The sequence below is a fragment of the Doryrhamphus excisus genome, linkage group LG17 (assembly GCF_037039965.1).
Source record: "Doryrhamphus excisus strain RoL-2023G ecotype Guam linkage group LG17, RoL_Dexc_Guam_v1.1, whole genome shotgun sequence".
In the NCBI taxonomy this organism is placed as follows: domain Eukaryota; kingdom Metazoa; phylum Chordata; class Actinopteri; order Syngnathiformes; family Syngnathidae; genus Doryrhamphus; species Doryrhamphus excisus.
Window position 1 is genome coordinate 12385955 of NC_136373.1, and position 24815 is coordinate 12410769.

Here is a 24815-nt window from a genome sequence, read left to right on the forward strand (position 1 = left end):
TATTCTCGTAATATTATACATTTTTCTCATACATTTTACGTCTTCATTCTTGTAACATAAAAACATTCTGGTATATTTTCTTTATTCTAAGAAATACAACTTTTTTCTCTTCAGAAATGAATAATAAAAGTCGTCACACCCACCCAATTCTCTTAAATTTATGACTTTATTCCCGTAATATAAAACAAAATTTTTTTTTGTAAATTTCCAACTTTGTTTTCATAGATTCATGACTTTATTGTCATACTGTAACAATATGAATATCTTGTAAATTCATGACTTAATTTTTGTAATATTGTAAATTCTTTCGAGTAGATTTACAACTTTTTTCATACACTTTATTCTCATAATATTATACATTTTTACAACTTCATTCTTGTAATATAAAAACATTTTCGTATATTTTCTTTATTTTCAGAAATGTACGACTTTTTCTCAAATTAGGAATTTTTTTTTCAGAAAATCATGACTGTATTCTTGTAATATTACATTCCACTTGTATGATCATTGGAAAAAAAACAAAACAAAACAAAAAAAAAACCTTAAACCATATTAGGAAAGCAGGAAGTGAACAAATGTAACAGTTACTGATTGTAAAAGTACCAGATGGAGGGGTAGGATTTAATAAGCTTTGCTTCTTCCTACTCCTTTTGGACATGTGGAACTGTGAACTGATTATGGGATGCACTCAATTGTAATCTGATGCATGTTCACATGAAATAAAACCATTAGCATTAGCATAGGTACAGTAACGCTGACATTTATTGACAGCTACCATGATAAATCAACAGCAGGGCGTGGTAGACAGGTACTGTGACAGGTTCAGGTACCGTGCCCACTCTGTAAACTGAAATATAACCAAAAGAGATGTTCAAGGACCACGCTCCTCATGCATATGAAGCACTATAAAGGAAGTACACATTATGGATGTATTATGATGCAATCAGTGCCATTAACGAGTGACCCTGGGCCATTTGCATCAGGAGTCGTTTGAGTTCCTCTAAGTCAGTCGGTCCCCTCCAAAGATGATTCTCTTCTCATCACTGTGTCTTCACTTTCTTGCTGTGGGTTCCACTCTCTGATCTTCTGACCTTTGGGATGAAACATCTAATAGAGAAGGGAGAAAGCAGCAGGATCATGTGTTGTTAATTCTGCTCTTTTTTTGTTTATATTTGCTGTTGGACACAAGCGTCCATGTTCAGCTTAGTTTGTGTTGATGGCACCGTGAGTGAGATAGTGGTTCCAGTCGATAACCCTCTTTTTTTTTTGCCATTGCCCAGTGTTTGCTAAGATGCTATTATTAAAGTTTGCCTCTGACCAATTCCTGTAAAACTCAAGCTTGCCACAAAACCTGTAGGTGGCACCAAATCATTCAGAGCACCCAAGAGAATACCGGTTATACACTGTAAACACGAATGTTCTAAATCAGGGGTCTCAAACACGCGGCCCGTGGGCCAAATGTGGCCCGCAGGACACTAGTTTGAGGCCCCCGCCTTGATATGAAAGTTTAATGTTAGTGCGGCCCGCGCAAGTTTGATATGGATGCTGTATGGTATCATGTACCCAGAAAAAATTATTACGTTTGATTAATGTTCATGTTAAAGGTTAAATAACTGTTAATAGTTATCCTCCCTATCCGTGTGGAAGTGGTACGTTTTTGGCTATTTAAGTTGAAAGGAAATAACTTGAAGGCTACCGTTTAGGTCGCTAGCTCTCTAGTTTGCGAGTTAGCATGTGTCTCAAGACCCTGCAGTTGCGCAATATGTTGTAAATAAAAAGAGTATAAATGTGACTATAGTCGTGTTTTGTCATGTCTACAGGGCTCTAATAATGCTTTGTTCATTTTAATCTGAAAAAAATAATTTGTCTACCCACCAACTATATGTGGTTTCTTAAGTTTTTATTATTTGCCGTTTTATTATTATTATTATAATAATTATTTATTTATGTATTACTGATTGATTGAGTTTCTTTATTCTTGATTTGTTTATTTATTTTTCATCTTATTTCGTGTAGAAAAATAAAAAGTACGATTTTTGAGAACAGTGGAATGTTTTCTTGTAGAAAATCGGAACCAAAGCACTGAAAAAGTTTGTATATTTTTCTGCCCCCAGGTAAATTGGGTTTGAGACCCCTGGTCTAAGTGTCTCATCCAAACTGTGTCAGGTGTGCTACCTTCTTTGGTAGAGGTAGAGGAGGAAGAAAAGCTCATCTCTAAAACAAGAGAGCTGATGAGACGTCAAGAAGGATCCAGATGAGGAGAACATGGCAACACAGGAACATAGGTCTGAAATCAGGGTGTTCACCCCCTGGTGGAAGGAGAAAATGCATCATGACAAAAGTACATGACTTCAGGAGAACAATTGCACACATTTAAGTGAAAATGGAATAGAATGTGATATTCTGTCATTGAATCATTTGCATAATTGTCCATGATGCATGTGTAGGTAATTATTCTGGAAATACAAACACAAGATCGACCGTCAGTATGAATACTTCCTAAATATCTCACTAACACATTGAGAAAAAAGTCATCTGAGATTATGAGAAAAAGGTTGGAAATTAAAAACAAAACAAACTCAGAATATGAATATAAAGTTATAAATTTACAAGAAAAAAAACTCATAATATTACAAGAATAAAGTCCTAAATTTACGAGAATAAAGTTGTAAATAAAAAATTAAGTTCAGTTTATGACTTTATTCTTGTATTAAATTTCTTTCTCATTAATTTACAACCTTATTCTTGTAATATTAAAAAAAAATCTCATAAATTTATGACTTTATTCCCGTAATATAAAACATTTTTCTAGTAAATTTACAACTTTGTTTTCATAGATTCGCGACTTTAATAATATGAATATCTTGTAAATTCATGACTTAATTCTTGTGACTAAAAAAAAATTAAGTTCAGTTTACGACTTTATTCTTGTATTAAATTTCTTTCTCATTAATTTACGACTTTATTCTTGTAATATTAAAAAAAAATTCTCTTAAATTTATGACTTCATTCCCGTAATATAAAACAATTTTCTAGTAAATTTACAACTTTGTTTTCATAGATTTGCGACTTTAATAATATGAATATCTTGTAAATTCATGACTTAATTCTTGTGACTAAAAAAAAAAAATTAAGTTCAGTTTACGACTTTATTCTTGTATTAAATTTCTTTCTCATTAATTTACGACTTTATTCTTGTAATAATTAAAAAAATCTCTTAAATTTATGACTTTATTCCCGTAATATAAAATTATTTTCTAGTAAATTTACAACTTTGTTTTCATAGATTCACAACTTTAATAATATGAATATCTTGTAAATTCATGACTTTATTCTCGCAATATTATACATTTTTCTCATACATTTTTACGACTTCATTCTGGTAATATAAAAACATTCTAGTATATTTTCTTTATTCTCAGAAATGGCCGACTTTTTTCTCATCGGAAATGAATAATAAAAGTCGTCACACCCACCCTGTACATCAACACTGCCCCCTGCAGGTGGCTCACAGACCGCATCTGATGAAAGAGACCAAATATGATATGATAATTCACCTATTTCACTCAGGTCTGTTTGGAAATACACACAGGAAATGATGTGACAGGACTGACCTTGTAGTTAATAAATAGTTGTGGCGCCATTGACAGGAAGCCAAAGGCATAGACCCCTGAGAGAGAACACAGCATTTTCACATCTGGGGCAGGAATGTTGTTCCTGTGTGATATATAGTACTGTACAAACGTCATAGACCGTCTTTAGATACCTTGTTTTAGCAATACTTTAGTCAGTATATGTAATCAGAATTAAGAACACGCCCTAGCCGAAATTTTATATGTAATTATAGAAAATATACGAAAATATATAATTTTATATATAAAATAATTTTATACATATAAAATAATGTAATAAATTATTTAAATAATAATTTAAAAATAATTTTATACATAAGATATATATTTATAATTTCATATTTTATTTATTTTTTATATTCAGCAATTTATATGCGCCTACAAATAATTTTATGTATATCATAATTTTATAAATATTTAAATAATGTTTTTTAAATAATTTATATACAAAATGATATATTTATAATTTTAATTTTAATTTTTTATATTCAGCAATTTATATACGCCTACAAAAGAAATGGAATAACACTGTTCTTACCATTGTCTTTCATTTATAAGATAACATGGCACCCAATTTACATGCTGAGCCAATTGCAAATAAATACAAAAAGTCGGAAATACAATATAAACATTCAATAAAATAACTACCGTATTTTCCGGACTATAAGTCGCACTTTTTTGTCATAGGTTGGCTGTTCCTGCGACTTATACTCCAGAGCGACTTAAAAATGAAAAAGTGTTTATGTTACATAAACACTGGACACCTTTTCTGTTCATGTTTATTTTTTGTGTAGCTGAATAAGCATTGTGTTAGCATATCTTACACCTATTCAGCTTGTTCTCTATTCTTTTATTAATGTTAGAACTTGCCTTCCAAGAGGACGTAATGTCTGTTTTGGTCAAGTAGTTTGGAAAAGAAATTACCCGCAAAAAATGCGACTTATACTCCAGTGCGACTTATGTATGTTTTTTTCTAGCTAATTATGCATTTTTGGCCTTGTGTGACTTATACTCCGGAGCGACTTATAGTCCAGAAAATATGGTATATACATGAACAAAATAAAGTAACTATATGCAAAACATTCATTCATTCATTCATTCATTTTCTACCGCTTATCCTCATGAGGGTCGCAGGGGTGCTGGAGCCTATCCCAGTTGTCTTGAGGCGAGAGACGGACTACACCCTGGACTGGTGGCCAGCCAATCACAGGGCACATATAGACAAACAACCATTCACACTCACATTCATACCTATGGACAATTTGGAGTTGCCAATTAACCTAGCATGTTTTTGGAATGTGGGAGGAAACCGGAGTACCCGGAGAAAACCCACGCATGCACGGGAAGAACATGCAAACTCCACACAGAGATAGCCGAGAGTGGGATTGAACTTGCGTAACCACTAACAGCCGTACAGCCCACTATTAGAATTTGTAGTAACTTAAATTGCACATTGCTTCACATCGGACTCAGTGTGACTTTTTTCCACTCTAAGAGTGAATACTAGTAGTTTTAATACAATTATACCGATGGTTATATTATAGTTATACCTACTTTCACACAGCGGTGTGGTGTGAGGACAAATACTACATGTCATGGTAGTGGATGCAAAGAACTCACCAGTTACCAGGCTGTTAATTATCCAGGAAAAGTAACTGTTGGATGACAGACATGTTCAACGTGTGAATTCATCACATTAATATGTCTTTTTTTTTTAAACAGTATCTGTGATATGCAATTGTAAAACAGTGCTCCAGCTAAAAGTGACGAGGCAGACAAGAACTGTGATCAGCTCACCTTTTTTGGCGTAAGTAGGCCAGCGAGAAAATAGCTCCACTGATGCACAAGGGATAGATCAAGTAGGACAAGTATGTGGACGCCTGCAGAGATACACCAAATATTCATTCATTCATTTTCTACTGCTTTTCCTCACAAGGGTCGCGGGGGGTGCTGGAGCCTATCCCAGCTATCTTTGGGTGAGAGTCAACCAATCACAGGGCACATATAGACAAACAACCATTCACACTCACATTCATACCTATGGACAATTTGGAGTGGCCAATTAACCTAGCATGTTTTTGGAATGTGGGAGGAAACCGGAGTACCCGGAGAAAACCCACGCATGCACGGGGAGAACATGCAAACTCCACACAGAGATGGCCGAGGGTGGAATTGAACCCTGGTCTCCTAGCTGTGAGGTCTGCGCGCTAACCACTTGACCGCCGTGCCGCCTACACCACACATGCAATGTAAAAAAAAACAACAAACCAAAACAAATACTATTTGCCGATAGAAGTAGTACCTGTGTGTCATACTCCACTGTCTTCCGCTCGTCTTCATCCATCTTGTTTACCTTCAAATAGAGGATGAATATAGTTTATATAGTATATAGCAGGGTTCTCAAACTCAATTTACTTGGGGGCCACTGGAGCTAGGGTCTGGGTGAGACTGGGCCACATCAGGTTTTCCAAAAAAAAAACGCATTTATTAAACACAGAAAAATTTATGAAAAAAACTTTTTCAGTGCTTTGGTCCCGATTTTCTACAATAAAAGCTCTGATAAAACATTCCACTGTTCTCAAATATCTTCATTTTTATTTTTCTGCACAAAATAAGATGAAAATAAATAAACAAATCAAGAATAAAGAAAATCAATCAATCAGTAATAAATAAATAAATATAATAATAATAATAAAATAAATAATAAATAATAATAATAAAAACTTCAGAAACCACATATAGTTGGTGGGTAGACAAATTATTTTTTTCAGATTAAAATGAACAAAGCATTATTAGAGCCCTGTAGACATGACAAAACACGACTATAGTCACATTTATACTCTTTTTATTTACAACATATTGCGCAACTGCAGGGTCTTGAGACACATGCTAACTCGCAAACTAGAGAGCTAGCGACCTAAACGGTAGCCTTCAAGTTATTTCCTTTAAACTTAAATAGCCAAAAACTTACCACTTCCACATGGATAGGGAGGATAACTATTAACAGTTATTTAACCTTTAACATGAACATTAATCAAACGTAATAATTTTTTCTGGGTACATGATACCATACAGCATCCATATCAAACTTGCGCGGGCCGCACTAACATTAAACTTTCATATCAAGGCGGGGGCCTCAAAGTAGTGTCCTGCGGGCCACATTTGGCCCGCGGGCCGCATGTTTGAGACCCCTGGTATATAGTTAGTAGTCAAGTGATCATCATACTCACGCAGAGCCGTCTCCAATGCACATTGATCCCAAATACTCTGAACACCTTCCAAACCTGACAACAAAAATAAACAACAAAAATGATCAGATGTATGTTTTGTGTCATTTTAATACATACTAAGTACCTCTACACACGCGGCCAACCCGACAGGAAGTAGCACCAACAAGCTGGTCTCCTCCAGTAGATGCAGGAAAATCAATAAAGTACCAAGACTTCGCCACAAAACTGGACAAAATTTTGAACATTTCGGAATTTGCTTTACTGTTTTTTCTAATTCACAATTGTTGAATTTCTCACCAGACTTCCTGGACATTCCTGCCATGCTCTTCTTTTTCCTCCAGGAGCTGACGTCATTTTTAACAGCAAGGAATTCACAAATGAGCTGGAAAAAGTTTGAGGGAAATTAAGTCTAAAATGAAATCTAAAACTAAATAAGTGATGCAGGATCATTTCCAGTCCAGTTCTTGATGTAGTCTTACTTGTACAGCCGTAATGAAGGCAGTCAGCACTAACAGGTAAAGGTTCGAGCCCACCAGGGTTTCTTTAATCTCATCAATGTACTCCTCAGAGAAGCCTGCGTGGACAGAGACATTAAACGCAACTCAAGTATTAAAATGATTTTTTTTCTATATCTGCAGGAGAACTCAAACCAAACTGTCGCAGGGAGTAAACCACATCCTGGAGATGGACCCAAAATCGGAATCTCCTCAGAGAAATCCCCTTGTAGGACACAGTGAGGGGCAGATGAATGGTGCTTTCGTTGATCTCCTGTGTTGGACAGATTTGTTAATATTTTGACGCTAGTTTGATTACGAGTGGATGCCGTACCATTAGATCCCTGACTCTGAAGCTGAGCTCGTCAATCAGCAGCAAAGGAAGGTAGATGATCCTTCGACCTTCCTGGGAACTGACGGAGGACATGGATGCATCGGATTGTGGCGGATTTCTGGGATTGGTAAAAATCGTAACTTACATTCTAATGTAGCGGCGCACATCACTGGGTAGTCCTCCTTTGTTGAAGGTGAAGTCCTCTGACATCATGGTGATTGACAGCTGGGGCCTCCAATGGGATACAGGATGCTTTCTTTTGGCGCTCTAATGGAGCCACAAAATAAGAGTTTCCCCAAAAGCGCTATTGACACATACACACACACACGGAATGTTCAAAGTACTTAAATAAATGAAGTTATCCATACTTAAAGTTCTTTAAAAAGTTAATTATGTCAAGTTCATTTAACATGTTGTTCCATTTTGAGTACTTTTAACTAATATGTTTTGATTAAATTGAACTATGTTCATATATTAAGTAAGATTAACTTAAAAATGTAGTTTACATACAACAAGTGGAATGTTTTATAAGAGCTTTTCTTGCAGAAAATTGGAACCAAAGCAGAGTTTTTTATTTTTTTTTGTAGAAAAATAAGTAATGCTTTAAAAATGACAAAACTGTCATTTGTTGCAGTTTATGTATGTTAGTGGTCGGTGCATTTCATAAAACTGTAACAATTATTTATAGTGGGACCATTCAGTTAAGGCCAAAATGATTCACTTTAAATCAGGGGTCTCAAACACGCGGCCCGCAGGCCAAATGTGGCCCGCAGGACACTAGTTTGAGGCCCCCGCCTTGATATGAAAGTTTAATGTTAGTGCGGCCCGCGCAAGTTTGATATGGATGCTGTATGGTATCATGTACCCAGAAAAAATTATTACGTTTGATTAATGTTCATGTTAAAGGTTAAATAACTGTTAATAGTTATCCTCCCTATCCGTGTGGAAGTGGTACATTTTTGGCTATTTAAGTTTAAAGGAAATAACTTGAAGGCTACCGTTTAGGTCGCTAGCTCTCTAGTTTGCGAGTTAGCATGTGTCCCAAGACCCTGCAGTTGCGCAATATGTTGTAAATAAAAAGAGTATAAATGTGACTATAGTCGTGTTTTGTCATGTCTACAGGGCTCTAATAATGCTTTGTTCATTTTAATATGAAAAAATAATTTGTCTACCCACCAACTATATGTGGTTTCTTAAGTTTTTATTATTTGCCGTTTTATTATTATTATTATTATATTTATTTATTTATTACTGATTGATTTTCTTTATTCTTGATTTGTTTATTTATTTTTCATCTTATTTTGTGTAGAAAAATAAAAAGTAAGATATTTGAGAACAGTGGAATGTTTTATCAGAGCTTTTCTTGTAGAAAATTGGAACCAAAGCGAAGTTTTTTAAATTTTTTTGTTTTTAATAAATGCATTTTTTTTATTTTTTTTTATTTTTTGAAAACCTAATGTGGCCCAGTGGCCCGAGCTCCAGTGGCCCCCAAGTAAATTGAGTTTGAGACCCCTGTTCTAAATGAAGTTATGCTTACTCAAAGTTCTTAAAAAGTTCTAATAACTTAATTATGTCAAGTTTATTCAACATGTTGTTCCATTTTGATTACTTTTAACTAATATGTTTTGATTAAATTGAACTATGTTCATATATGAAGTAAGATTAACTTAAAAACATAGTTTACATACAACTTAAGACACTGTAAATCCGAATGCTCAAAATAATTAAACGGTATAAGTATAGTTAACTTCAAATTTTCTTAAAAGTTCTACGTATAAATGTTGGTTGCCAGTTGCATTATCTGTCTTTTCTGTTTATTTAACTAGTAATTTTTGATTAATATGAACTTTTTGCAGATTTGTGTAACCTACTTTGAATGAATTTGTTGTTACTTATAAAAAAGTATCTATTAAACATGAATAAATCAAAGCAAGAATCAATTAAGAATAAATCAGATACATTTGTACTGTGCAGGTTACACATGCACACCTTCTTCCGATGGAAAGAGTTGAAATGAGAACGAAAATGAAAGAATGGAGAATGCACAGCAGAGAGAACACGAAAAAGAAAGATATTTCTCTTTTCACCCCAAAATTAGAAAAGTATATCTAATATCAAATCCAAATATTAAAGCTCTGATATACTAAAATGTTTGAGTTTATGAAGTAAAAAAAAATGTGGCAACTGATTGCCTCACTTTTTTGAGTAAGTTATTAGAACTTTTTTTAAGAACTTTGAGTATGCATAACTTCATTTATTTAAGTACTTTGAACATTCGGGTTTACATTGTATAGAAAAGGTACATTTGTACACTTGTTTTGAATGTGAAGGGAATATGAATGTACTGCATTTGCAGGGCTGATGTAGGTGGTGAGCAGAGCTGCATGGTGGACCTCTCGGCTGTCCTCTAGAGGAGAAACGTTGGCTTTGTGGATGTACACCACCGCATACAGGCTGCCATTGGCTCGAGTTTCTTCTGGTAGGACAATATTGACCTGCCTGTATACACAGCAGGTTCAAGGTTAGATATTATTATATTATTTCATTTGAACATGCATCAGATTACAATTGAATGCATCCCATAATCAGTTCACAGTTCCACATGTCCAAAAGGAGTAGGAAGAAGCAAAGCTTATTAAATCCTACCCCTCCATCTGGTACTTTTACAATCAGTAACTGTTACATTTGTTCACTTCCTGCTTTCCTAATATAGTTTAAGTTTTTTTTTTATTTTTTTTTTATTTTTGTCACGTACCAAAGTACGAGGTGATATGAGCATCCAACGACATAATGGGTACCATAGTAAGTGTCAATATAGTGATATGTATAGCACATCATGACTGGTTCAAGACTCTTCATCCTTGTATTTAGCAAACATCAACTGCTTGTATTGTTTCTTGAATTGGCTCATCGTTGTGCATTGTTTGAGGGTCTTACTCAATCCATTCCATAGTTTGATTCCACATACTGAAATGCTATGGCTTTTTAACGTAGTCCTAGCATAGAAGTGTTTCAAATGTACTTCTTCCCTGAGATCATATTTCTCCTCTCTTGTAGAGAAGTATTGGATGACATTTTTAGCTAATTGGTTATTTTTAGCCTTATGCATTATTTTAGCTGTTTGAAGATGAACTATATCAGCAAGTTGAAGTATTAGTGATTTTAGAAATAAGGAGTTAGTATGTTCTCTGTAGGCGGCATTATGAATTATCCTTACTGACCTTTTTTTGCAGTACATTTAGCAAGTGAAGATTGCTTTTAATAGTTATTAGCCCATATTTCCACACAATAAGTAAGATATGGTAGAACCAGAGAGCAATAAAGAGTGTGGAGTGATTTCTGATTGAGAACAAATTTAGCTTTGTTCAATATTGAAATATTTCTGGCCACCTTATGTTGTATATTTGTAATATGAGGTTTCCAGCTCATATTTTCATCTATTGTGATCCCCAGAAATGTATTTTCCTTCACCCTTTCAATGTCTACACCGTCTATTTGTATTTACTGGTGCATGTCCTTTCAATATCACAATATTGTGACTGTATAGCATCATACTGAGTAATTAAAAAAATTGAATGTTAGCCCCCACCTGTCAAATGTAGAGTGAGGATCAAATGGATCAATTCTTAAAGCCAAGTTGAGCTGACTGTTGTCTGGAACAAGGCAGGTGAACACACTCAGCTGGACATAGAACAAAATAATTACTAATCTAGAATATTTATCTCAAATTTATCTTAAATTGGATGTAAATTGTGAGAATTACGAGCAGTAACCTGCAATCTCGGTCTGGCAGAAAGGTAGGAGGTAACGCAGCGTTCTCCCCGACCCTCATCGCAGGGTCTGGTGTTGAGGAAGCCGTACAGCAGCCATGCGGTGTGGGCCAGGTAGACCATGAACACCCCCAGCAGGAGCTTGGCCACGGAGCTCCTTTTCCCTCCGCTCTCCGAAGGCTTGGAGCTGCACGATGGGAACATGATGCAGGGTAACGACCAAAAAAAACACGAACAAAAGAGTGTAAAGAAAGGAGGCGGATTAAAGGAGGCTTCCTCCCTGCTGCAGCATCCTTCCTCACTGTTTGCTGTTGGTGCTGATGATGCGCCTGTAGGTTTTACACCGCACACAATTTTTTAAAAAGCACAAAATTTAAATATTTATAAGCATAATACGATAGATGACATTAGTTTATTATCGTGCACGCATTTGATATTCATTGAAAATTACTAAAAAATTAAAAAAAAGAAACGAAACGAAGACATCTAAATTTATGTCCGAGTAAGCCACTTACTTTGAAGATCTTTGGCGTCATCGTGGTGCATTATGGGTAGGGCACATCCTGTTTCCAAAGTTTTTACCATCAAGCTAGCACAATAATCTTAATGTCACTTTAAAGTGCGGTATATTTGTCGGTTTAGTTGACTTAGCAGCTAGCGATAGTAAACCGCCTTTCGTCACTTGTGTTTTCATGTACCGGCAATAAGATTTAAGTAGATTAAGTCGCTCAGAGCACACTGTGTCACTGATTAGCTGCTAAGCTAACTAGCATAACACGGAGAAATGCATGACGGTCAAGTGAAGGAAGATGAATAATTCAATGATAATTTTCAAATTATAAGACAAATAAGCGTTGTTTTCCTCATTTTGTAGCTTCCGGCTCAACATTTATCATTTATGCGTGTGAATACCGAATGTTGGGGTTTCGAACTAAATCGACAACATACTCGAGAAAAGTATACTACAACATGAGTGAGATAAGATTGGCAAATCATAAACATGTGTATGCTTTTCCTTTTTCTTATGGGGGGCTAATACCTCCCATTCGTCCCTCAGCTTTGTCCTTTTTTGTTTAAAAAAAAAAGCTTGACTGCTAATACTTGGAATAATAAGTGAAATACATCAAACTATACATGATGCTTCTCAATGGGTGTCTGTGCTGCTCAAGATGGTATCTGCCATTCAGTGGACTGTTCCATCCAAAGCGTCTTTTAAGTTCTGCTATCACTTTCTCCTCTACTGGAGGGAAGCAAGTTGTTAGTTTGCACAGTAGTCATGCTGTGTCCTTCAGCACCAAGTGCACAGTGTTGCCGGTGTACAACAGTGATGGTGTTCTACATGCACCTAGCAGTCAGTTGCTCCTTCAGTCAAGAAGAAGAGGTCCAAGAAACAAGAAGCTGCTGCTCGGAGGAGGATCATGGCCTGGTAAGAATGACATCACTTGCTCAATTCAAAACTTTGCTGTTTTGCTTGTAGCTGCTCCCTTTTTAAAAAAGATGAAAAAGTATCATTTAACCAAATGTGCTTTGCATGTTTTGAATGTAGTTTTAATGGATAATGCTGTAGTGCTTTTAGCAGTTTATTTCTATCTATATATTAAAAATGTCTTTACTTAAAAAGCCATAGCATTTCAGTATGTGGAATCAAACTATGGAATGGATTGAGTAAGACCCTCAAACAATGCACAACGATGAGCCAATTCAAGAAACAATACAAGCAGTTGATGTTTGCTAAATACAAGGATGAAGAGTCTTGAACCAGTCATGATGTGCTATACATATCACTATATTGACAGTTACTATGGTAACCATTATGTAATTGGATGGTCATATCACCTCCTACTTCCGTACGTGACAAAAAAAAAACTTAAACTATATTAGGAAAGCAGGAAGTGAACAAATGTAACAGTTACTGATTGTAAAAGTACCAAATGGAGGAGTAGGATTTAATAAGCTTTGCTTCTTCGGGGAGAACATGCAAACTCCACACAGAGATGGCCAAGGGTGGAATTTAACCCAGGTCTCCTAGCTGTGAGGTCTGCGCGCTAACCACTCGACCACCCCTAAATATAAATCCAATAAATATAAATATTATATATAAATATAAATTAAAAAACTATAAAATAAATAAAATAAAAACCTTAAACTATATTAGGAAAGCAGGAAGTGAACAAATGTAACAGTTACTGATTGTAAACCCAACCCTATGTATCGTCTTGTCTCGTGTCGCCCCTAGTATCAAATATACATCATGTGCTGTTTCATCAACAATTTCTTAAAAAAAAACAAACCTTAAACTATATTAGGAAAGCAGGAAGTGAACAAATGTAACAGTCATTGATTGTAAAAGTACCAAATGGAGGAGTAGGATTTAATAAGCTTTGCTTCTTCGGGGAGAACATGCAAACTCCACACAGAGATGGCCAAGGGTGGAATTGAACCCTGGTCTCCTAGCTGGGAGGTCTGCGCGCTAACCACTCGACCGCCCCTAAATATAAATATTATATATAAATATAAATTTAAAAATTATAAAATAATATAAATAAAATAAAAACCTTAAACTATATTAGGAAAGCAGGAAGTGAACAAATGCAACAGTTACTGATTGTAAACCCAACCCTATGTATCGTCTTGTCTTGTGTCACCCCTAGTATCAAATATACATCATGTGCTGTTTCATCAAAAATTTCTTAAAAAAAAACAAAAAACAAACCTTAAACTATATTAGGAAAGCAGGAAGTGAACAAATGTAACAGTTACTGATTGTAAAAGTACCAGATGGAGGGGTAGGATTTAATAAGCTTTACTTCTTCCTACTCCTTTTGGACATGTGGAACTGTGAACTGATTATGGGATGCACTCAATTGTAATCTGATGCATGTTCAAACGAAATAAAACCATTACTTGACATGGGGATTACTGTAATGTTGTTTGTCTCATTTAATAGTGTCCTTTGTCCGCCAAAGAATGTCTGAAGCACCTCTTTCCAGTGTACTGCCTGCTTTTGTCGTGGTAAGTGTTGCAACGATCAGTCACAGATGACCTCTGGTAGATGAACCAGGTTTTCAGTGTCATCTAATTCATTATAAATCGTTCTTCTAACATGATGACTTGTGACATTTTTACAGATGAGGTTTGACCAGGAAGGAAATGTGACATCATTTGGTAAGTGCTGGAGAAAAAAATGTAATCCAGGCAGTAGCGTAGTTAAACACACACTGTGTAGTTGGGCTTGGTTTTATTTGATATGCTGTAGCAGATGTCGTTTTTGTTTGTTTTACCTGTGGTTTAAGTACGTATTTCATTGTTATTTTTCTCTTTTTATATAGACAAGAAAAAAAATGAACTTTGCCAGGAGCTAAGTCTTCAGGCTAGGGACCTTCGCTTTCAGCACAGCACTAGCCTCACCACGAGAAACAACTGCATTATTATCCGAATGGAGGTATGTTATTTGTGTCACACTAAAATTGGTAACATATTGCAACCAAATTAATACAATAAGCAATCATCATTCTGGGCATTGACTTTATTTTGTTTTCAAAAGAAAAAGGGATTTTGAAACAAAAAAGGACGTTCTTGATGTTGGTGGATTATTTCCCCAGTGGACATTCTTTATCACTCGCCACTGTGCTATACGTCCCTGAGGGGGTGTAGGAGATACTGTAGTAGAAGAAACAATAGTCCTCTCTGCTCATCATTTTGCAGGGAACTGAAATATCCTCTTTGCTCTGCACCTTTGTCAATATGAGGTAGCTGCATTCGTCGTCACACCTAATGGTGAAATGATGTGCTCGGTATGAATAGAAAAAAAACCAGTATCATTTAGTAGTTCTCACCTGTCTTTTTTGGGTCCTGTTCCAAACGCCCGGCACTCCACACAATTGGCATGCTGCGGGCACAGGCCCAAACAGGTAGGGCAAATCTCACACGTGTGGCCCATATGGGGTGGGTTACACACACATATTCCGCACTGACACGTCCCTCTACCATTACACAGCTGCTGGTTTGACGCCATGCACGAGGTGGTGTTCATGGAGCAACCGCAGTCCTCATCAGTCCAATCTTTATTACAGACACACCGTCCGCATTCGCACTTGCCGTGGCCGCCACATATTCTGTGGAGGGAATATAAAAATGAAAATAAAGTCTCCTGATATATTTTCAGTTAATTTCACTTATTGTAGTTTTTACGTATACCTGTTGTTGTGATACGGGCAATCAAAATTGCTGCACTGACAGAACTCGCCACTGTATCGTTCTTCTGGGTTGTCCCGCCTGTTACATACACAGAAGCCACCATCGCACGTCCCTCTCCCGCTACACAATGGGGCGTTTGGCCCTGAGCGACAGAATTTCTCATCTCTGGAAAAGGTTGATTCCATGTCAATCTGGCATTGTTGTCCAGTGTAAGGCGAGTAGCATTCGCAAGAGCCACATGCCAGAGCGCCATGGCTGCTGCAGGTTGGACTGTTTTCCTCACGGTTTCCTGCACAGTCGCAATCACCTGGAGGATAGAAGAGTGATTCGGGTGATTTTATTTATTTATTTATTTATTTATTTTTAAACTTTGCTCATACTCACACTCCAAATTTATCACCAACTTGACACTTTGTGTAAAGCCTTTGGGTGTAATGTGGACAGACCAGGGCCCTGTCCTGTTCTGCTTCTGATTTAAGTGGAGACAAAGGGTGGCTCCCACATTCACCTGGGCATTGGACATACAGTACATTCTTAGAATTAGCGTTTTTACAATAGCGCATCTCAATTCCGCAGTGTTTATTCTTCTGACCTCCACAAGCATGTGTCCGTGTATGATGCTGCCTATTGTGATGTTGAATCCAGCTGGCATGGGGCTGGTGTCCATATGGAGCTCTGTGATTGGATGGTCTCTGGCCATGGTGATGGAAAGAGGGAAGGACTGACTCACACCAGGCCGCAAACGGAGGGACACCTCCTGGGGCTGCAGGTGCAGAGTCTCTGTGCTTCAAAGTTTTTTTTTTTTTTTTAGACTTCATGAGAAGTGAAATGCAGAACCTCTAATGATCATAAAGAACTGTATGCAACAAAAGTTAAAATGTGACTCTAGTACAGGGGTCTCAAACTCAATTTACCTGGGGGCCACCAGAGCTAGGTTCTGGGTGAAGCCGGGCCGCATCAGGTTTTCAAAAAAAAAACCAAAACGCATTTATTAAAAACTGGAAAATGCTTTTGCTTCTGCTATACCCTACACTTTTTCAGTACTTTGGTTCCGGTTTTCCACACCAAAATATCTGATAAAACATTCCACTGTTCTCAAATATCTTGATTTTTATTTTTCTATACACAAAATAAATAATAAAAAAAACAAATTAAGAATAAAGACGATAAATCAATCAATCAGTAATAAATAAGTAAAATAATAACAAAACAGCAAATAAGAAAAATGTAAGAAACCACATACAGTTGGTAGAGAAATTACTTTTTTCAGATTCAAATGTACAGTATTAACAGTTATTTAACCTTTAACGTGAACATTAATTAAACTTAATAATTTTACCCAATTAGCAAGTTAGCATCGTACTCAGTTCCATCTGGGAGCAGCGTCGTAACTTTAACAACAAGTTTGATGAGATGCTTTATCTTGACGTGTATTTTCCGTTTTATTCCAAATCATTTCCTGCATTTATTTGTACCCAGCGTCATAAGCCTTTAGCTTCATTGCTAATCCAAAGCAAAACAGGGTAGGGTAACAGTATGGGCGGGGCAAAATCATGTTAATTGTGTCCGGTGTGCACACAGCTTTAAGCTGTCATTTCAACATTAAACTTTGGTATCAAGGTGGGGGCCTCAAACTAGCGTCTCACGGACCGCATTTGGCCCGCGGGCCTCACGTTTGAGATCCCTGCTCTAGCATATCATGACTTCAGCATAACACAGTTTTATCCTGTCTTTTTGTGTGTGTGTTGGTTGCTAAGCTAAGCTTCCTACACCTGACCTTGTCTATTTCCCCAATGTATGTCCCCTCAGTGAAGGGGACATACACATCTCTGTCCTGGATGCTCAGTACACAAAAGAGTAAACCGCAACATCTTACCTGCTGTCATTCTTAGTGACTTGAACGTTGCCCTGAGGGTTCCACATATGATGCGCGAGACAGCCTGCTTTCCTTAGCTCCTTTACGGTATGACAGCGAAGTTTCGAATGAGGGGCGGTACACCAAGCACACTGCGGACCAGAACGGATGCACTCGCTGCAGTTGGACGCAGATGTGAGGCATGATTGGACTTCAGCCCAGCTGGGCAACAGCAGCAGACACACAAGCAGCGGCTTCAAAACCATTCTGTAGTCGACAAATAAAGGAATGTGGCAGTGAAGTGAAGCAGAATATCAGACCGCATTTGGAGTGACTTTGATGCTTAACTTGATCATTAAAAGAAATCACAGTATATCAAGGATAACTTCATTGACAAATGAAGTAAATACAAAATAACAGATAGCAGTGCTGGTAACTTTACCTTGGTTACTGACACTTGGGTGCATCAAAATAAAGCCTGATTCTCCTCTGTGACTTCGTGATTCCAGTGAAAGGTTTTTGGATTGCGTACTCTGGCTCGGAAAGAGAATTATACTAGAATTTGTACTAGGTCAGCTTTTTTGATTCCCCAATCAGACACTTGTATTGATTTAGCCTTTCACATCAAATATTTACAGAACAGAGTCAACTCTTAGACCTTTACTCCAGGCATAACATCATAAACAAAATGTCAGTAAAAAAAAAACAACAGTGCAGTCTTTGCTAGCCTGGAGATAATGAGTAAACATACATGTTGTGTCTCACTGTCCACAGTCATTGAAAGCCATTGTGACCCCACATTGCCTTTTGGTGTTGGATTTTCGTGGTCTGGGTTTGGAACGCTGGCTAGTGCTAGAGCTTGCCCCGCAGCTGGCTTCACAGACGCACTCCCTGCCTTTTGAGTTCAGGGCTCTGGAGGCAATTCTGCAACACAGGGTGAGGACACGCAAGTGTTTATGTTGCCACATGCTTGTAACCTGCTTTTTACCCATCTAACAAAATGGAAAACTGAGTGATGTCTACCAACAGGTAAACAACTTACAAACCCGGCTAAATGAAGTTGAGCCAGTAATATTGGACATTTTGGAGTCACTGGTGGATCCCAAAATCTTGTCTGCTGATCGAAGTAAACTCCACATACTCCTGCAGAACAGTAAGAGGTAATTAAACAGCCACTTAATTAACAACCTCTAGCATCTATGTAGTATTATCACTACTTGAATGCTGACAGCTTTTAAACTGTTTTATTTAAACAACGGAATGAGGTAAAAAAAACGTACAAAAATACAGTAGTTACTGAGGAACTACTGACTAAGGCACATAGATTATAGTAGTTACTGAGGAAGTAAAGAGTACTGGTTACGTAGGTTTGTGCTTCATTAAATACTGTCATTTTGTGTACCTTATTGTAACGTGTTACCCAAAATGAAAGTTAAGTCAAAGACATAAATGCATTGCCTAAAAAGTAGGGTTGGGCGATATGGACCTTAGCATATACGTATCACAGTATTTTGGGGATGTCTCACAATATGACGATAAAAATATTCAGCAGAGTCTTGTATAAAAAGCTTCACACCTTAAGCCATATCATGAAATACACTTGTCTCCAATTGTAAAGCACACCTACTAAGGAAGATGTAGTCACCCATGCCATTCCAAAAAACTGCACTCTTATTTTGAAGGACGGTCAAGGAAGTGTGTTCCATGTGTGGACTTAGATGAGCTGTGTTCCGAAATAAAGTGCTTCTCATAGTTTTTCACTCCATTAAACCATACCCTAAAACACAACTTGGTGAAAATATACTCATCGAGTCCGAGTCGCACACACATACACGCAACCACTTAGCGTGCTAAACTAAGCTAACCCTTGCTAGCTTCCATTCATACTCTGTAAGAGGAGATTCAGACAACTTTCGCTGGTGTTTAGCACCATTTCAACCTGTTTAGGTCAGGAGGTCAAATATTTCCTTCACCTCACGATTACAGCATTGTTTACTTCATCATTTATACCAGTATAAGTCATCATTGGAAGAATCTATACCAGTACATAAAAAATATCGCGCAACCCTACTAAAAAGCATTAAGGTCACCACCCCTTGGATGCTTCAGCCTTTTTATTGTCTTTACAAAGGAAGTCACTAACGAGAATTTGTACATTCCAAAGTGAAAAACGTTTTTTACAAATTTGTGTCAATTCATGAAAAATATGTAATTTAAAGTTAAAGTCTCTGGTTCTACCATATCTTACTTATTGTGTGGAAATATGGGCTAATAACTATAAAAGCAATCTTCACTCGCTAAATGTACTGCAAAAAAGGTCAGGAAAGATAATTCATAATGCCGCCTACAGAGAACATACTAACTCCTTATTTCTAAAATCACTAATACTTCAACTTGCTGATATAGTTCATCTTCAAACAGCTAAAATAATGCATAAGGCTAAAAATAACCAATTAGCTAAAAATGTCATCCAATACTTCTCTACAAGAGAGGAGAAATATGATCTCAGGGAAGAAGTACATTTGAAACACTTCTATGCTAGGACTACGTTAAAAAGCCATAGCATTTCAGTATGTGGAATCAAACTATGGAATGGATTGAGTAAGACCCTCAAACAATGCACAACGATGAGCCAATTCAAGAAACAATACAAGCAGTTGATGTTTGCTAAATACAAGGATGAAGAGTCTTGAACCAGTCATGATGTGCTATACATATCACTATATTGACACTTACTATGGTACCCATTATGTCATTGGATGCTCATATCACCTCGTATAAAACAAAACTTCAACTATATCAGGAAAGCAGGAAGTGAACAAATGTAACCGTTACTGATAGTAAAAGTACCAGATGGAGGGGAAGGATTTAATAAGCTTTGCTTCTTCCTACTCCTTTTGGACATGTGGAACTGTGAACTGATTATGGGATGCATTCAATTGTAATCTGATGCATGTTCAAATGATATAAAACCATTACCATTATCAAAGTAAATGAAACTATTGACACTAACCTTCAGGTTAGTGTTTAGTACTGTATATACGTACATACGTATGTACCTGTAGTGTATATATAGTATATGCACCTTTGTCACATCATTATTCAGTATTCACACATTTCACAGGGGTTTCCCTTAATTGGCGAAGTATTTCTGTTCAAGTATCATGTGTCATCCTCTTGACTACAGAATTTCCCATTTAGATGATGGACACAATTGTTTTCTCATTGGTCTCCCCTACTTTCTTTCTGTGTGTCAAAACTCTTGTTACAGTTTATCAGAATTAGAGACAGACATTAAGGTGTTTAAGGACTCCTTGTTGAAGATTTTGGACGAGGACGAAATCATTGAAGAAATGTGTCTCACCAAGTGGACAGACCCGAGAATTTTGTATGTCACACAAACACACACACACACACACAGCTTGGCATTTCTTTCTCAATGCATTAGATTAGAATGCTTCAGATTATGCTATACTGTATTTTCTGGACTATAAGTCGCACAAGGCCAAAAATGCATAATTAGGTAGAAAAAAAACATACATAAGTCACACTGGAGTATAAGTCACATTTTTTGCGGGTAATTTATTCATCACAGGAACAGCCAACCTATGAAAAAAAATGCAACTTATAGTCCGGAAAATATGGTATAAATTACCAGTATCTTTTACATGAATATCTCTATCGCTCAATTTAAAGCAGGGGTCTCTAACTAATATTACTTGGGGGCCACTGGAGCTAGGGTGTGGGCGAGACTGGGCCGCATCAGGTTTTCCAAAAAAAAAAACACAAAAAAACGCATTTATTAAAAACATGATCTGATAAAAACATTCCACTGTTCTCAAATAACTTACTTTTTATTTTTCTGCACAAAATAAAATGAAAAATAAATAAACAAATCAAGAATAAAGAAAATCAATCCATCAGTAATAAATAAATAAATATAATAAGAATAATGAAACGGCAAAAATTCGAAAAACTTAAGAAACCACATATAGATGGTGGGTAGACAAATTATTTTTTTCAGATTAAAATGAACAAAGCATTATTAGAGCCCTGTAGACATGACAAAACACGACTATAGTCACATTTATACTTTTTTATTTACAACATATTGCGCAACTGCAGGGTCTTGAGACACATGCTAACTCGCAAACTAGAGAGCTAGCGACCTAAACGGTAGCCTTCAAGTTATTTCCTTTAAACTTAAAAAGCCAAAAACTTACCACTTCCACACGGATAGGGAGGATAACTATTAACAGTTATTTAACCTTTAACATGAACATGAATCAAACGTAATAATTTTTTCTGGGTACATGATACCATACAGCATCCATATCAAACTTACGCGGGCCGCACTAACATTAAACTTTCATATCAAGGCGGGGGCCTCAAACTAGTGTCCTGCGGGCCACATTTGGCCCACGGGCCGCGTGTTTGAGACCCCTGATTTAAAGTGAATCATTTTGGCCTTAACTGAATGGTCCCACTATAAATAATTGTTACAGTTTTATGAAATGCACCGACCACTAACATATATAAATTGCAACAAATGACTGTTTTGTCCTTTTTAAAGCACTACTTCTCTGCTGGCAGATTTAGAACAGTCATTTGACATGTCATATTTCATAAGGTTCCATATTATAACATTTTGGTCCATTGATGCACACCTGTTGTTCATCAAGCAAATACAGTGCTATAGTTGTTGTTGCATAATAAACTACATTGATTTTTTTTGAGTCAACATTTATCTTTCTAGTGAGGAGAGCAATTTGGGGATTGACCACGCAGACGAGATGGAACTTTTGTTGGACAATTATTACATGCAGGTAAGGGTACTCCGTCTGAAGCCTTGGTGACAATAAAACCAAAACAAAATGTTTGGAAGATTATGATGTTTACAGTGCTAAAAATATATATAGTTATTATCAGTGGTTCCCGAAGACAGATCTAATTGTTTTGGGGTTTTTTTGTTTTGTTTTTTGGGTCCCGTCCAGCCATTAGGGCAGATGGTATTGTTGATCTAAATGCCCTTACATGCTAAACAGATTTGCTCTGTTTAGCAGGTGTAAGCTACAACTTCCTTGTACTATGACATTTTATTTGTCGTTATTTGATGTTTTTGTTATGCAAATTTGGAGCGGCCGAACCGGAGCAAGAAGAAACACAGACAAGAAAAAGAAGAGAAACTGGGGTGGGGGGGACAGTAGGGAGAGAGAGAGAGAGACAAAAACAGCAGCAACAACAATTCCCATAACAACAACAGTGACAAACAGGACTGCATCAGTTAAATGTCAATGATGGCTAAGGGTCACAATGGAGATGATATCACTGAAATGAAACAGTCCAACTTACCAGAACTTACCAGGACACATCTAATTTGACACCATCATCAAATTGATTGCTTTTGTGTGTGTTTTTGTGTTTATTTCGCTAGCAAGATGTTGCCCCCTTTGAGTCCTTGTAGATGTTCGCAACTCTAAAAATGCCCTATAAGATGAGAAAAGGTCACTGGATTGTTTTGTTTTTAAAAGACAATCTGGAAGGGTCTGGATGCTCACTGATCCCTCTCGTTGGTCTTATTCTCTATCAGAGGGCTGTTAAGACGCAGAGTAACAATGCCATCTCCTGTCTGGAGTTGAAATAACACGTCTGATTATAATGTCTAAATCTATTTGTGGTGGTCTAAATGTATTCATGGCGGGCCACCACAAATAAATGGTTTTATGGTTTTATTTCATTTGAACATGCATCAGATTACAATTGAGTGCATCCCATAATCAGTTCACAGTTCCACATGTCCAAAAGGAGTAGGAAGAAGCAAAGCTTATTAAATCCTACCCCTCCATCTGGTACTTTTACAATCAGTAACTGTTACATTTGTTCACTTCCTGCTTTCCTAATATAGTTTAAGGTTTTGGTTTTTTTTTTAAAGAAATTGTTGATGAAACGGCGCATGATGTATATTTGATACTAGGGGTGACATGAGACAAGATGATACATAGGGTTGGGTTTACAATCAGTAACTGTTACATTTGTTCACTTCCTACTTTCCTAATATAGTTTAAGGTTTTTATTTTATTTATTTTATTTTATCATTTTTTTATTTATATTTATGTATAATATTTATATTTATTTATATTTTTTGTCACATGCCAAAGTACGAGGTGACCATCCAATGACATAATGGGTACCATAGTAAGTGTCAATATAGTGATATGTATAGCACATCATGACTGGTTCAAGACTCTTCATCCTTGTATTTAGCAAACATCAACTGCTTGTATTGTTTCTTGAATTGGCTCATCGTTGTGCATTGTTTGAGGGTCTTACTCAATCCATTCCATAGTTTGATTCCACATACTGAAATGCTATGGCTTTTTAACGTAGTCCTAGCATAGAAGTGTTTCAAATGTACTTCTTCCCTGAGATCATATTTCTCCTCTCTTGTAGAAAAGTATTGGATGACATTTTTAGCTAATTGGTTATTTTTAGCCTTGTGCATTATTTTAGCAAGTTTAAGTATTTGTAATTTGAGAAATAAGGAGTAAATGAATGTATGTACATATGTAGGGGAACCACTGATAATAATAACGTTTTGAAGTGTTTAAGTCAATGATGAGGGTTTGTACCCTGGTGCCCATGTTGTCATACTGGCCCATGCAGGCTGAGGAGCTGGGGAACAAGGCCAGGGAGCTGAAAGGCCTGATAGATGACTCCGAGAGCGTCATCTTTATCAATCTGGACAGGTACAGTGTACTGTATTGTAATACATGCTTACATGCATTTTAGTAGGCTTGGTTAGTGATTGGATTTTGTTTTGTTGACAAGTTAATTACTGCTTGTAACCACTGTCATTGCTATCCCCACTTACACTAAATAAGGGAACTAGCGTAGGCAAGACATGGGTCTGGGACTGGAAGGGTGGGGTCTATCCATCTCAACAGACTCAGTCCCGTCTTTTTATGCAACACATCACTGACTAACTCAAGTTAAGTAGATAGGGCAGTCGGGTGAGGGTTTGCTGACTGGGGCTGCAGCCCACTCTCAACAGGCCCACTATACACCCTGGCTTTTTAATGCATGACACTATGTAGGGAGTGGAAGAGGAAGGAATTTAATTAAATTACATTAATATTAATTAAAATTAATTAATAAAATAAAATAAAATTCATTAAAATTAATTAAAATACAAGGAAGTGGAAGTGGAAATATAGGATGTGTACGTTTATATATACACAGGTATTTTTATTTGTATTGATTTTGGTTGGTTTGTGGTGCTTTGGATGTTTGTCATGTTCGAAAT

General features: G+C 36.6%; 3 protein-coding genes across 5 annotated transcripts in view; 1 reads left to right on the forward strand and 2 right to left on the reverse strand.

Annotated features, from left to right (window-relative positions):
* LOC131136585 (lipid scramblase CLPTM1L-like) lies at positions 1 to 12126 on the reverse strand. The gene is made up of 18 exons (XM_058083630.2): positions 11976 to 12126; positions 11464 to 11789; positions 11280 to 11371; positions 10036 to 10189; positions 7836 to 7957; positions 7691 to 7769; positions 7513 to 7630; positions 7342 to 7436; positions 7160 to 7244; positions 6987 to 7087; positions 6863 to 6916; positions 5935 to 5985; positions 5430 to 5512; positions 5253 to 5287; positions 3615 to 3670; positions 3477 to 3521; positions 2176 to 2309; positions 1 to 1107 (listed from the first exon to the last, which is right to left on the reverse strand). Exons 1-18 carry the CDS (start codon positions 12043 to 12045, stop codon positions 1041 to 1043), a joined length of 1767 nt encoding a protein of 588 aa, XP_057939613.2. The 5' UTR covers positions 12046 to 12126; the 3' UTR covers positions 1 to 1040.
* mrs2 (magnesium transporter MRS2) overlaps positions 11991 to 24815 on the forward strand; it is a 16191-nt gene continuing 3366 nt past the window's right edge. Inside the window, exons 1-9 of one of the 2 annotated variants that reach the window (XM_078797690.1) lie at positions 11991 to 12886; positions 14408 to 14472; positions 14589 to 14625; positions 14790 to 14902; positions 18287 to 18448; positions 18542 to 18672; positions 20784 to 20900; positions 22269 to 22338; positions 24176 to 24258. In XM_078797690.1, coding sequence (XP_078653816.1) covers positions 12595 to 12886; positions 14408 to 14472; positions 14589 to 14625; positions 14790 to 14902; positions 18287 to 18448; positions 18542 to 18672; positions 20784 to 20900; positions 22269 to 22338; positions 24176 to 24258 — 1070 coding nt within the window. In that variant the 5' untranslated portion in view covers positions 11991 to 12594. The remainder of the gene's footprint in view (positions 12887 to 14407; positions 14473 to 14588; positions 14626 to 14789; positions 14903 to 18286; positions 18449 to 18541; positions 18673 to 20783; positions 20901 to 22268; positions 22339 to 24175; positions 24259 to 24815) is intronic. The other variant, XM_078797691.1, reaches the window with a different exon arrangement.
* LOC144901922 (integrin beta-1-like) lies at positions 14973 to 18049 on the reverse strand. 2 transcript variants are annotated; one of them, XM_078797692.1, is made up of 7 exons: positions 17955 to 18049; positions 17534 to 17779; positions 16250 to 16442; positions 16042 to 16165; positions 15658 to 15964; positions 15297 to 15575; positions 14973 to 15231 (listed from the first exon to the last, which is right to left on the reverse strand). In XM_078797692.1, exons 2-7 carry the CDS (start codon positions 17776 to 17778, stop codon positions 15051 to 15053), a joined length of 1329 nt encoding a protein of 442 aa, XP_078653818.1. In that variant the 5' UTR covers position 17779; positions 17955 to 18049; the 3' UTR covers positions 14973 to 15050. The 2 variants fall into 2 exon arrangements, with proteins under 2 accessions (XP_078653818.1, XP_078653819.1); XM_078797693.1 differs by lacking the exon at positions 17955 to 18049 and having other exon boundaries at positions 16250 to 16420; positions 17534 to 17571.